Source organism: Pelodiscus sinensis, chromosome 1 (assembly GCF_052426305.1).
Source record: "Pelodiscus sinensis isolate ZL-2025 chromosome 1, ASM5242630v1, whole genome shotgun sequence".
NCBI lineage: Eukaryota > Metazoa > Chordata > Testudines > Trionychidae > Pelodiscus > Pelodiscus sinensis.
The window spans coordinates 252,583,304-252,596,525 of NC_143052.1; the positions used below are offsets into that span (position 1 = coordinate 252,583,304).

General features: G+C 44.4%; 1 protein-coding gene across 2 annotated transcripts in view; it reads left to right on the forward strand.

The window, feature by feature from the left end:
• Window positions 1-13,222, forward strand: part of TMTC4 (transmembrane O-mannosyltransferase targeting cadherins 4) — a 74,470-nt gene that overhangs the window by 25,430 nt on the left and 35,818 nt on the right. For both annotated transcript variants that reach the window (XM_006122464.5, XM_006122465.5), the window contains exon 6: window positions 12,027-12,124. In XM_006122464.5, coding sequence (XP_006122526.2) covers window positions 12,027-12,124 — 98 coding nt within the window. The remainder of the gene's footprint in view (window positions 1-12,026; window positions 12,125-13,222) is intronic.

Here is a 13,222-nt window from a genome sequence, read left to right on the forward strand (position 1 = left end):
CTGCAACTGAACTGCAGATTGCACCACTGGTTGCAGTATAGACAGCTCCTTAGGTGTGTTGGTTCTGCAGGTCATGCAGGAGTAAAAAAGCCACAAAAGCAGGGTTTTGTCTCTCTGTATGCTCATATGATCAAATATTTAGAAAGAATGGGCCTGTTGAGCAAGAAGATACCATTTTACACTCAATAGGAGGGAACCTCAGAGTTGTGAACACCTCGGGAATAGAGATTGTTCATAACTGACAAACCTTATGGTGATTCTTTGAAAAGTTTATAACTGAGCAGTGACTTAAGTTTGGAATCTTTACTATGCAGAAGAAAAATGCTGCTTTTAATCGTCTTAATTTAAGTGAAACTGGGACAGAAGCAGATTCCATACCTTGTCAAATCATTTTAAACTTTCTCTTAAGTTTTTTAGTAGGGATGTTAAATTGTGAGTAATTAACTAATTGAATAGTCAATGCATTTTGCATCAACTATTCGATTAGTTGATAGGGTGCCCCCACCTGTGAAGTGTAGCAACAGCCTTAGCTACACTTCAAAGGTGAAAGGGCCGTGTGGAGCCCAGGATCAGCAGGGGACTCCCCCGGGCTCTGTGCAGTGCTGCCGCTCTGAAATGCCGTGGGGAGCCCAGCACCAGGCTCCTCATGGCATTCAAAATGGCAGTGCTGTGTGGAGTCCGGGATCAGCTGGGACTCTCATACTGACCCTGGGTTCCATGCGGTGCTGCCACTTTGAAACACTGCGTGCAGCCTAGGGACACCTCAGCTGGCCCTGGGCTGCATGCGGTGTTTCAAAGTGGCAGCATCGTGTGGACCTCGGGGTCTGGCCCCAGGCTCCACATGGTGCTGCCGCTTTGAAGTCCCCCTCCTCTTTCTCACCCCCTTGCTGCCTCTTTCTAATAGAGGCAGCAAGGGGGGGGGGAGCAAATGCTTATCAGATAGTTGACTAGTTCTTCACATCCCTGTTCTTTAGTAGTTTATATTTAACTCAGGATTGTACTGTTTGCTTTTTTGTCTTTATTGCTGCTTGATTGTGTACTTCAAGTTCCAAATGAGGTGACGGTTGACCAGTCCCTTTATATCTCTGGTGTTTGTAATTCTGAGCTTCTTCTATAATTAATTTTCAAAGTGTAATTGCACTTGGAATAATAGAAACTGAAATATTTCCTGTTCATAGTTGAAATCCTTTTATCTCTGAACTTGAAGTGTTCTCCTTATGCCTGCTAACTTGGGTGTTTAATCATAAGGTCCAGAAATGTAAGTGTGTGTGTCAGTAACTGTAATTGGAGACCCTGTGGAGATCTATGGATTAAGTCTCAGTTAACTGTTGATATTACATCGTCTTTTAACTCTGACCAAGATGGCGATTTCCTTTGTGGGAATTGTCTTTATTAAGACATTTTTGGCATTCTTTTTGGCAGACTCATGTTTCTAGCCATACATAGCTATAGCCTAATATTCTTTGGGAGTATTCATTTCCACCAGTCAGTCAGTAGGCCATTTCCTTCACCCATACAAGGCTTGCTTGTGCGTGTCAGAGTTAGCTGATCTTTCATAGAGGCTAACATTAATAAGCCCCTTTAGTAATGCATTAGTGCGCACATAGAGTTGGGCCATTTTCAGACAGCTTAGATGAAGATACAGTCTCTTTTTTAGGAAACACACCGAAAACGTAATTTTTTTTTTCTTCCACAGGTATATATCAGCCAGGCTGCGCAATGTGACATTTTTTTTCTGGTATCTGGTCTCTTAAATGGATGCATGTGAAGAAGTTTTTGGTTTGGGAGGTGGACCTGAAAAGGTCTAGAAAGGGACCTGCCACCCCCTGGGAGGGGTGAGGTTCCAAGGGTGTGGGAAAGTAGAAGCTGTCAACCTGGAAAACTTTCAGGAGAGAAGGATGTTTCTTTGAAGTTTGTTGTATTCTAACACACTTTCTGGTTTGGTTCACATGTGTGTTTTGTCTGGATTGTGGGACAGATAGCCATGGACATCATGGTACTGTGTAAACTCAGGATACTACATGAGTTCTGGTAGATTTGATGGCTGGGGAAGAACCGCAATACCCATTACTTGGTACCAAGCACATTCCTGCACCCAGAATTGCTTTTAGCTCCAGATTGTGGACCACCAAATACCCTGGTCAGTATGGTCTGTACCCAATGGCAAGTTTGACAGTGGCCAGGAGGAGGTCATTTCCCTGGCTCCTCATTGTGGCCCTCCATCCCAATCAAGAGTTGTCCTCAATTCCATTGAGCTAACCCACAAGTGTGATGTGGGCCCCCTTGGGTAACTGCTTCACCCATGTCCCTTCTTTGTCCCCATGGCCATATTGCGATTCTTGGGTGACATACACATCCCATGTACCATGGCTATCCCGTGTCTCTTAGAGTCCACCAGGTGGTCTTCTGCAGCCTGCCTGTCCAGAGCCTGTGACTCAGGGAAGGAGGAAGCATTTTTAGAACAGAAAGAAGGGCTTGAAGGGGAAGCAAATTTCTCCCTAGCTCCACCAGAGGAGGTTGTAATTCCTTCCCCCCATCACTAGGTGATGGGTTTAATAATGTTCTGATTTGTACCAAGCGGTGGCAACTGAACTGCAGATTCCCATACAAGAGGTGGCAGATAAACTTCACAACTTGGTGGATATTCTGCACCCCTCCTCCTCATCCAGAATAGGGATGTTAAGGACTAGTTGACTATGAGATAAGCAAAAGCGTATTGGATAGTCAGTCCACTAATTGATTCCCTCTCCCTTTGCTGCCTCTGTCAGATAGAGGAAGCAAAGTGGGTGGGTGGGGAAGGTACTTCAAAGCGGTGGTGCTGCACATCTGAGCCTGGGATTAGCTGTGCGGCTCTGCTCCTTTGAAATGCTGAGGTGGCATTCCAAGGGGCAGCCTTGCACAGCTGATCCTGGACCCAGCTGTGTGGTGCTACCCCTTTGAAATGCCACCTCAGCATTTGAAAGGGACAGCGCTGCACAGCTGAGCTGGGGATCAGCTGTGCGGTGCTGCCATGCGTGGAGCCCAGCATTTCCGTGGAACCCTGGATCAGCTGGGGAGTCTCCAGATGACCCCAGGTTTCTGGGGAAATACCGCACATCTCCCCAGCTGACTCCAGCTGCAGCCTGGCATTTAAAATTGGCAGCACAGCATGGAGCCTGGAGTCAGTGGGCAACTCTGAGTCCCCCGCTGACTCCGGGCTCCATGCTGCACTGCCACTTTGAAATGTACAAGAGCCCCCGCTGGGGACTTTTGTACATTTCAAAGCTGGCATGCCACATGCAGCCTGAGTCAGCGGGACTTCCCCCTTTGAAATGTACAAGAGCCCCAGCGGCTACTCGACTCATCACTTAACCGTTACTTAACATCCTTAATCCAGAATTGCCCTTCTTATTAGTGATGTGATTCCCAGAGCCTACCAAAATCATCCCGCAGATAGCAGCCTCCATTGCGCCAACCAACATTAGACCTCAAAAACCCCATCCCTACATCCGTCCCATAGAGGCAGGATGCCTGTTCCAACATCCACAACCCAACTCCATCATAGTGAATCAAGCAACATCATGCCAAGTCATCAACTCCAAACAGTTGGGCTTGGCAACACGGTATTTGTGTCAGCAACATTATAAGGTAAAGTTGTGAATTACCAACCTATCATGGCAAAATTAGTTTATTAATTACGGGAAACTGAATGTGTTTCTGGGCCATTTACTGGAGGAGATGTAAAAGGAGCAATTTCAGGTCATTTTTAGGCTCATTTAATAGCCAGACTAGTACTAGAAACAGCACTGGACATAGCTGATACAGCAGCCTGGTCCCTGTGACAGTGGTACAAAGGTGGGCTTTTCAGCTACACCTTTCTGGGTTGTCCAAAGAGCTGCAGAAGATCTCCAGTTTGAAGGGTCCAAACTCTTTCCAGAGAAGATAGATTATTTTCTCCATATCCTGAGGGATTCTTGAGCCATAATATGCTCCCTTGGAATCTCCTTTTCTCGTTCTCTCCCTCTATTTAAAAAAAAAAAAAGGAGTCCGGTGGCACTTAAGGTAATACATTTATTAGGGTATTAGTACTGCCAGACTCCTTGTTTTTACTGAAACAGACAAACACGGGTACCTCTCTGAATTCTATTTTAAAACATATTTATCTGTCATTGAAAATCTACTCTGGCTTTTGGAAACATCAAGAGCTGACAATTGTTTGCATGTAGTAAATCCTGTGAAACAGTGGTTTACAACCTTTTTTTATACCTAGTCACAAACTTTTGGCAGACCGGTAAAGTTTTATTTGCATATTCATTATGCAAATAATGAATATGCAAATAAAATGTTACCAATCCACCAAAAGCCCTAGTCCCCAGCGCTGCCGCGAACAGCCGGCTTCAGCTCCAGTATTTGCTACATGGCCGGCGGCTGCCACAGCTGTTTGCGGCAGCTCTGAGGGCTGGGGTAGACCCCGTTCCCAGAGCCCCCCGGTGCCAGCCCTAACCCCAGAGCCCTCCACCCCTGCATTACCCCCTATGCCAGACACACACTTGCAGAGTCCCTTGCACCCAACCCCTCAGTGCCAGCCTCCCACCCTCAGAGCCCCCCAGTGCCAGCCCCATGCCTCTTAAAGCCCCCTCACCAGCCTCCCCTAGTGCCAACCTCCTGTTTCCAGAGCCCCACTGCACCCAGTCTCCTCCAGAGCCCCCTCTCAGTGCTAGCCCAAAGCCCAAATATTAGCCCTGTGCCCAGAGCCCCCCAGTGCCAGCCCTGCCCCCATAAGTCTTCTACTACTAGCCCAACCCCAGAGTCCACCACTGCCAGCTCCCCACCCCAGGTGCCCCCCAGTGTCAGCCCCTGCCTCTTAGAGCCCTCACCTTAGAGTTCCCCAGTAGTAGCCCTGCCCCTTGAGCCCCCAGCGCCTGTCCCGCCCTCCCCTCCTCCCCATCTAGTCCTGTGCTGCCTCCCAGCTGAGCGCTGCTGCCTGGGTAGTGGCTGCTCTAAGGCTGCCATGCGGGGCTCCATGCCATTCATGGTCCGCCACTAGTCCATGGACCGTCAGATGGGAATTGCTGCTGTAAAATAAATGTAGATTATTGGATTATTGACTTTCTTAAGGTTGCTTGAATTTTAATGCACTGTACTTGGAGGAATTAATAAAGAGATCTATAATGTAATGTTCTTCATGCCTTGCTTTGTCTTTAGCTCTGTAATCAGGCCTGTTGTGAGTGATTTGCTCTGTGAATTTGATAGTTGTGTTATATACAGTGAGATTTACTCGTGAGATTTGCTGCATGTGAATATTTGGCCAAGATATTAACCTAATGATCATGCCCTTGATTCCTACATTGCTGACATCCTAAAATGACTTTATTCTGCTTTTTTGCTTTTATTCAGAGTTTAAAGTTTCTGCTTAATCTTTCCCACCCACCTCTTGTTGTCTTTCACATAGCATGACATTCAAACTAAAGTAGAGTGACATGCATTCACAGGGTTCTATTACTCATGTTTTGTTTAGATGGAAAATGCTCGTCTCTTCTACATGAAGATCACCATTATTGTGTTGAAGCAAGCTTTGTGAACTATTTTTTTAGCTGTTTAGCAGTTGGCAGAGGACTCTTCTTTTGTTGTTAAATATTGGGAGCCTGATTTTTTTTTTTCCAGGCTAACCCCTCTCACAGCTTGTGCTGTTGTGGCTATATTTTATATTAGTGCATTAGCTAACTGCAAGCTAATGTGGGTGTCTGCTTGAGCTGGAAATCACCACCACCTCCAGCTTGAAGTTTAGATGTCCTAAGAGAACACGTAGTTTAACTGAACAGCAATGCTAGATTGAGTCAAAGTACTGGAGATGAATGATGAGGTTTTAGTCTTAAAACAGATATGAGGTTAAATCCCAGCTGCAGATACTAGCTTTGCCTCTTTGGACCAGTGAATTCTTACTTCAGCTCTCTGAAGTGGTAGGAAAGTAGCTTAAATCGGTCACCTAAGCCTTGTGTGTAAATGGAAATGGACAGGCCTTTTCTCAAAGAAGGAAAAACTGAAACTACATTTGGTATTCAGAGGGCTGTGGGTTGTTTCATGTAGCTGGTTTATGTACTCTGGAGAGATTTTCTTTCTTGTTTGGTTGGCCAGCCCAAAAATTGGGAGTGGCTTATTGGTTCAGGAGATTGCTTAACTTTTTTTTTCTTGTTGAATCACACTAATAAAACATAGCTGCTGTGACCTTAAAATCTAAACTGTCTATCAGTTGAAGTAGAAACGCCTAGGCTTAATTAATTCCACAGTGTGGAGGACCCTGTGTATGCAGAATTATTTAGAAATGTTAACCCACCACAGAAATCTGAATGGATGATCATTACATAGTATTTTTTTTCCTCCAGCTCATATGGGTTGTTCATTCAGTCACCTAGACTCACACCTTCTTCTAAGAAGGGCAGTTTTAAGATTTCTTTGTGTGTAAGTACAAAATACTGCATAGATTTACAGCTTTTTTAACAGGAATGTGTAATGCACACTTTGTTTCTTTGGCTTATTTACAATCATGCCCATCTGTTAGCATGGCACTATGCCCACTGTCAATATGGTGTACTGCTTTCAAGTAGGTATAGGTGCCAACCAAAGATTGATTTCCTTTTCTGACAGAAGATCTTCCTAGTAGGAAGCAGTGCAATGTTAAAGAAATGTGCTTCATTAAATTGATTACCTCTGTTGGTATGTGTGTATCTTATAACAATAATTAACTGTTATACAGTGCTTTACCTTTTCAGAAGTTAATTGGTGGCATTGCGAATAGCCTTTCTTCTGCGTCTGTTTTTCTAGCCTAGCTTGCTACTGACACTTCTGCATGAAAAATTAAAATTACTGACCCAAGAAAAAACACAAGAAAATACGTATTTAAAGACTTTCTCCTTGAAGTGTATTCAGACTGATTCTTATATTACACCCTTATTGTATCCTTACAATACAGAACTGTCATTTTGAGAGAGCAAGAGAAAATAAAGGGCCAGAATTGCAGTTTTGAAGGAGAGGATCTTGATTATTTCTTTTCTTGATGAGCACTTTCACCATCTAAGAGTGCTTGTATTTCACCTAGTTATACCTGGAGTGCTGAGATGATTCTGGCTTCTGAGAATCAAGGTATACCCAAGTAGTCTCTGCTGCTTGTGTATGTAAGAGAGCAAAAAAAAAAAAAAAAATGCAAAATAGGTGCCAGACTATCATCTATCTGGGACTCTGGCAATTTGAGCTGGAAACTAGAGCTGATTTTCTCTTAGCCTCTAGCATTACAGCACAATAGGTGCATACATCTATGGTACGGAGAAACATAAGCTTTATCTTCATGTGGAAATGTTGCTCCCATGTATATGTGATGATGATAGAGAGTTGGAGAAAAAGGTGGCTATCAATTTGAAAACTCTTTTTAGTAGTAGATGTGAAATTATTCATCTTGGAAAACTGACTACAATCCTTTTAATTAGGCTTTTAATTTTGTTTTTCATATTCATTATGTTGCAATAGCACCCTTAGGGCCCAAGATGCTATATCAATATGTAGAAAGGTCTTACTCTAAAAAGGAAACCTGGTTAAAGGATGGGAGACCGGAAGTATTGCCACTCCCATTTTACAGATGGGAAATCAAGGCACACGGAGATTAAGGGTCACACAGGGAGCCTGTAGCAGAGTTGGGAGCTTTGAACTGAATAGCCTGAGTCCTGGTCAAGTACCTTGATCATAAGATCATCCTTTCTCTAAGATAAGCAGAAACTTTCAGTTTCCTAAGTATATATTTCCATTCTTCATGGGAATTACCCTTCAGTTGGATGCTTGCTAAATATATTCCTGAATCTTCAGCATAGTTATGCCAGAGACTAATTTGGCTTGTTTTAATATCATTTGCTTGTATACTATCTGTATTTCCAAGTCCTTTCCTTTCTGTTTGGCTGTGACTGTTTAGGTGGTGACAGGGACCAGAGTCTGGAGCAGAAGGAGTCTACTGGCAATCCAGCAAGTACAACTAGTCTGCAGCAGGCTACCTGATTGACTGCACCGTATGATTGGTCAGGAAGGGTGGCTGACTTTTAAGCACAGAAGCGGCTCTCTTGCTGCTCAATGGATATCATGCTGTGCTTGCTCCTATTTTGATTCCTGCTTCCAGTTCTCTGCTCCGTTCTGCTCCAGACCTGGTTCCTCTCTGGCTCTTTTCCAGTGTTGGTCCTCTGCTTTGTCCTGGCTGATTGGCCCTCAATCTCTGGCATTTGGCTTTTGTCACCAGAACCAATCCCCTGCTCAGCCTCTGATTTACAACTCTGATTACACTCTGGCATTTGGCTACTGATTCTTGACTCGTTCCTGGACTTTGTCTACCCGGTACCCAGCTGTAACAGGCCGAATTTTCCCTTTGACCACTATGCAATACCACCCATGGTCCAGTTTGGGCAGCGCCCCATCTTCCCTCCCCCCCCCCCCAAAAAAACCCAAGGCTAGGAGTCCGTCTCTCCAACATGGATCCCTCCCAGGCCAGTCCTCCTTTAGCAGAGTTGGTAGTGGCTCTGGGAACTTGGAGGTGCACATGGCATCAGGGGGTGCCACACTTTCAACCCTATGGGAACTGCAGATCCTGCTACCAGAAACATTTGACACAGGCTACATCTGCACTACAGCCCAGATCGACACTGCAGTCGATCCACTGGTGGTTGATTTAGCAGGTCTAGTGAGGACCTGCCAAATCAATCTCAGATTGCTTTCTTGTTGACCCTGTTACTCTATCTTGGATGAGAAGAGTAAGGGAAGTCGACGGGAGGGTCTCTCCGATTGACTCCCACCCAAAAACCAGTGGTCAGACCGAACAGATCAGTCTGTTTCTGGAACATCTTTCTTAATTACCATCACTTATCTTTCACAGAGAATTTGCCCACAACAACACTACTAGTATCTCCACCCAACATTCCCCTTTGTTTTGCTAAGCATAGATTCCCTTTTCACTTCCCCTTCCCCCAAGAATCCCCATCAAGTTCCCAGTTCCTGCAATTTCTGATGTTAGTGCTCATACCCATCAGGTGTACCAAATGCTTAAAAGCTGGTTAGAAGACACTAAGGCAGCCTACCCACTATCTGCTCATCTGCACTGCCAGCTATCCCCCCACCTTCTCCGTAGGGCATAAGGTCTGGCTGTTTGGCCAGAACCTTAGATCTGCTCACCTGTATACAAAGATGGGCCACCAGTACTTTAGGGGGCCTTGTAAGATTATGGAACAGATTAATCCAGTAACCTTCAGCTAGCGGGATCCCTACATGGTCCATCCTGTATTCCATAGCTCCCTGTTAAAACCACATACTGCAAATGCCTTTCACTGCCCTGCCCCACCAATTCAAGAGCAGGAAGAATACATGGTTTGGTAAATTTTGGACTCTTGCTGATGATGGTGAAGGGTCCGGTATTTAATTGACTGGGAGGGATAGGGCCTAGATGAAAGCTGTGAGAACATGTCCATGACCCTAACCTGCACTCTTTTCACTGCACCTGCTTGAAGAAACCAGGACCTGAGGCCTTTAGAAGACACTCTTTCAATGCTGTTAGGAAGCAGGGCCTGCAGCAGAGTCAGTGTCCTGGCACCCCAAGAAGCACAGTGGGTCTGCAGCAGGCTACCAGATTGATTGCTCAGGAAGGGCAGCTGGCTGGCTTTTGAACCCAGCAACATCAGCTCTCTGGCTGCTCAGTGGGTCTCAAGCCCTCAGCTGTGCTTGTTCTTATTCCAGCCTTGCTCCTGTTTTGTTCCAACCATGGATCCTTTTTTGCTCCTCCCTCTCTGGTACTGATCCTTGGCTCTGCTTCTGGCTTATGGCTCTGGCATTAGGCTCCTATCTCTCCATTTCTGACCTTTGCCTGGTTCCTGGGCTCTGCCAAACCTGGACCCAGCTCAGCTTACCAGTTAGAACTCTCACTTGAATCACTAAGCCAGATGGCCCATGGTCCAGTGTCTAACAGGTGGGAATAAGACCCAATGGCCCTTTCCAAAGAGCAGATGCAGTAATCTCAGTGATATCCTGATCACCATTCTGTTTCTTACATCCACCTCCCTTCCCAAACTGGTACGGAGAAGAAAATGCTGCAAGGGTTTGTATGTGTGATCTCTTGCTAATACCATAAAGTTTCTCTTCCTACACAGTCACTGCACTTCCAGGGTTTTTGTTAATAAAGATCTTTGGGAATCTCATGCATGAAAAGTGCCAGAGGTACTAAATATTACACTCCTACTGATTTATTATTTTTAAGATATTTATTCTAACATACTGCTTCTGATATTAATTTTTCCAAAGCAATCTGATAGGTGGAAAAACTACACCAAACTGTTTAAAAAAAACCCCATACACACTGAAAACATTTACACCCCTCCCCCCAAGCCTGCTGCAATCATCTGAATAAAAATATTCTGAAGACAGGATATGGTATGGAATGGAACATTGATTCATAAATATTAATTTGGCATAGGTTCTTTTAAAAATCTCTGTCCCTGGATAAACGTCCTAAATACATAAGTGTCTTGAAACAGTTGGGCATGTTGTGATGGTTATATTGGAAATGCCTGCTTATGCTGCCCTGAAAGCATCAGCTGCCAAGCAATATGCTGCCTTTGAAGGCTCCTGTCTACAGTAGTCCCCTTCTGTCCCCCCACTGACCCTGAATTGCTATAATGTGTGCTTCCTGACTGCAAAATGTAACTGTTGCACTTTTGGTCCTCCAGTCAGACGCTGGAGTTGCTGAGTTCTGTGACATTTGGTTAAATTATGAATTACTCTTTGGGGGGATTCTGTTCCACTGCATATGCATGGAGTTCATGGCCCCAGTAGATTTAAAAAAAAATGCCTATCTGAATGGGAAGCAAAGGGAGACTGAAAGAGAGTTCACTCACCCCTCCCCAGCAGCGCAGGTATGTTGTTTCAGGCACCTGGATCAGCTGGTAGAGAGGGGCACTGGGACTGAAGTCTCAGCTGGTAGCTTCTACTTTGCACTGGACTCAGCTGCTAGTCCCAGTTGGGGTGGGGGGGACGGGACTTCCTCTTCTCTTACAAGGAGCTGCTTCCATTGTGGACATGGCTCGCAGTTTGGTTCAATGGCTCATAGCACCTCCCCTATAAAAATTGTTCCAGCACTCCTGGCCCAACCACGTTCACGTATAGAATCCCTTTGCCCTTGCATCTGGAACAGTCCCCCTCCAAATCCTGTTCCACACCTGAACACACCCAGATTGCCCCACACAGAACCCACTAATCCCACACCTGGATCACCCCTTGCACTTGGATTCTGCTGGACTGAGCCTGCCTGCTTGTGCTTAGTGTCAGGGTCGGTTGCAGCCTCATTGTTGTGTCTGTGTCCGGAGGCGGGGCAGAAATGCTTCCGACTGCCATGCTGGAACCTCCATGTTTGTTTATTGATACAATTTGCAGAATTTTAAAATATTGTGTGCAGAACTTAAATTTTTTGGTCCAGAATTCCCTCATGCGTAGTTAATGATGTATTCCTGATATACTACTTAAATCAGCCTTGGAGATGCTTTTAACTCCATGGACCTTGCGGATCAAGAAACAGTTAAAATAAGACTCGTGGATGATACCTCATATCTAATAATTAGGATGAATTTTACTTTCATATTCTCAGGCAGCCAGGGAGACTGGCTAGTAATAAGGCCAGAAGTTGGGAATGATAAATTTGTGTCTCCAGCATGGTGGAATGGGGGTGGGGGAGTTAGGCTTTGAAGATAATGTGCTTTGGAAACCTGTGTGGCGCTTCTGTCAGATTAGAATTGGAGAGACAAGAATGTCTACCAAACAGAAAGAGAGATTCTGTGTCCATTGTGCACTAAACATCTACTGGCAAGGGAGAAATGCCTTATTGGTGCCCTCTAGTCTTAAATGGTGAATCTCTCACTAGGCATAAGAGGAAAAAAAAGATTTAAAAAGAAAATGAACAGTGTTGTGTTTTTGTAAAGTTTCTAGTGTTAATGTAGGTTTATGCACCATTTTTATGTCATATTTTACATTGACAGATAAGGAAGGGAACCACTTTTCTATATTCTGGGTACTGGCGAGTATTCTCCTTGGTGCAATAGCCATGCTGTGCAAAGAACAAGGAATTACAGTACTGGTAAGGTCTCTACATAACCACTAAATTCTGGCCTGAGTATCCATAAGCTACTACTGCATACATGTTGCTGCAAATCTTCATATCCAGAAACAGCTTGGATTGTGCTTCTGCATTAATCAGCCTGTTAAGAAAATTGGCTTATGAATGTTAAACATTGACCTCGCCAGGCTTTCTTTTCCTATGGTGCCTGGTGTGTCTAACGTGATTCATTTTGTACTTGTTTTGTGTCTCTGTGATTAGCTTGCATGTGCCTATAGAAGTCTCTACTTGCCCTCTTTGTAGGTGGTATAATTCCAGTTTCAGTTTGTGCTACACTGGGTACCTCTGTTCTTGCATGTCTGATTGTCATCTTGGGCCCTTGCTGCCAGCAAATCTGCAAAGGATATTGTTCATTAAATCCATTGTGATAAATGGCTGAAAGTTTTCAAATGCCCTGTATCCCTTTTTTAAACAACTATTGACACTCCCTGATTCAAAGTGGCTGTTCTGGTTATGTATCCTTTTTACTGATCATCTTTCTTATTTTAAGCACAAATTTAAATAGGCACCTTCTTTAAGTTCATGTGCTTCTGCATCTTTTTACTCACCTGAGGTCATCCTATTTTTGATAATCCAATTACTTCAACAGTAGCCTACTGAGATGCCAAAATTGGGCTGTATTTGTACAGCTGCAGCTATAACTGGGCAGGGTGGCATAGTAGAACAGATGAATACTTAAGGAAAGAAGAACCTTGTTCATATTATTCTTAGTCTAAAGAAGAGAAAATAAATTTCAGAAGACATATCCTGGAGCATAAGCAGAATTGTTTTGAAATAGATTTGCTTTCTTGTAAGGGATGTGTGGGAGACATCAGTGTGTCATGTGTGGGAGCCACATAAGTGGCTCTCTAACTTAAGGTGTGTTGTTTCTCACACTAACATGACAATAATGTTTGAGTAGATGCCTAAGCTTTTATTTTCTGGCTGCCTTTGTTGATGTTGCATTTTCAGGATGATTATATTTGTCCCCAACCTCGGGGATAGGGGCTTCACACTAACAGAATCATAGGCCAAACGAAGTAAAAACAAGGCTAAAAAGATCCATAGAAGCCAAATGTA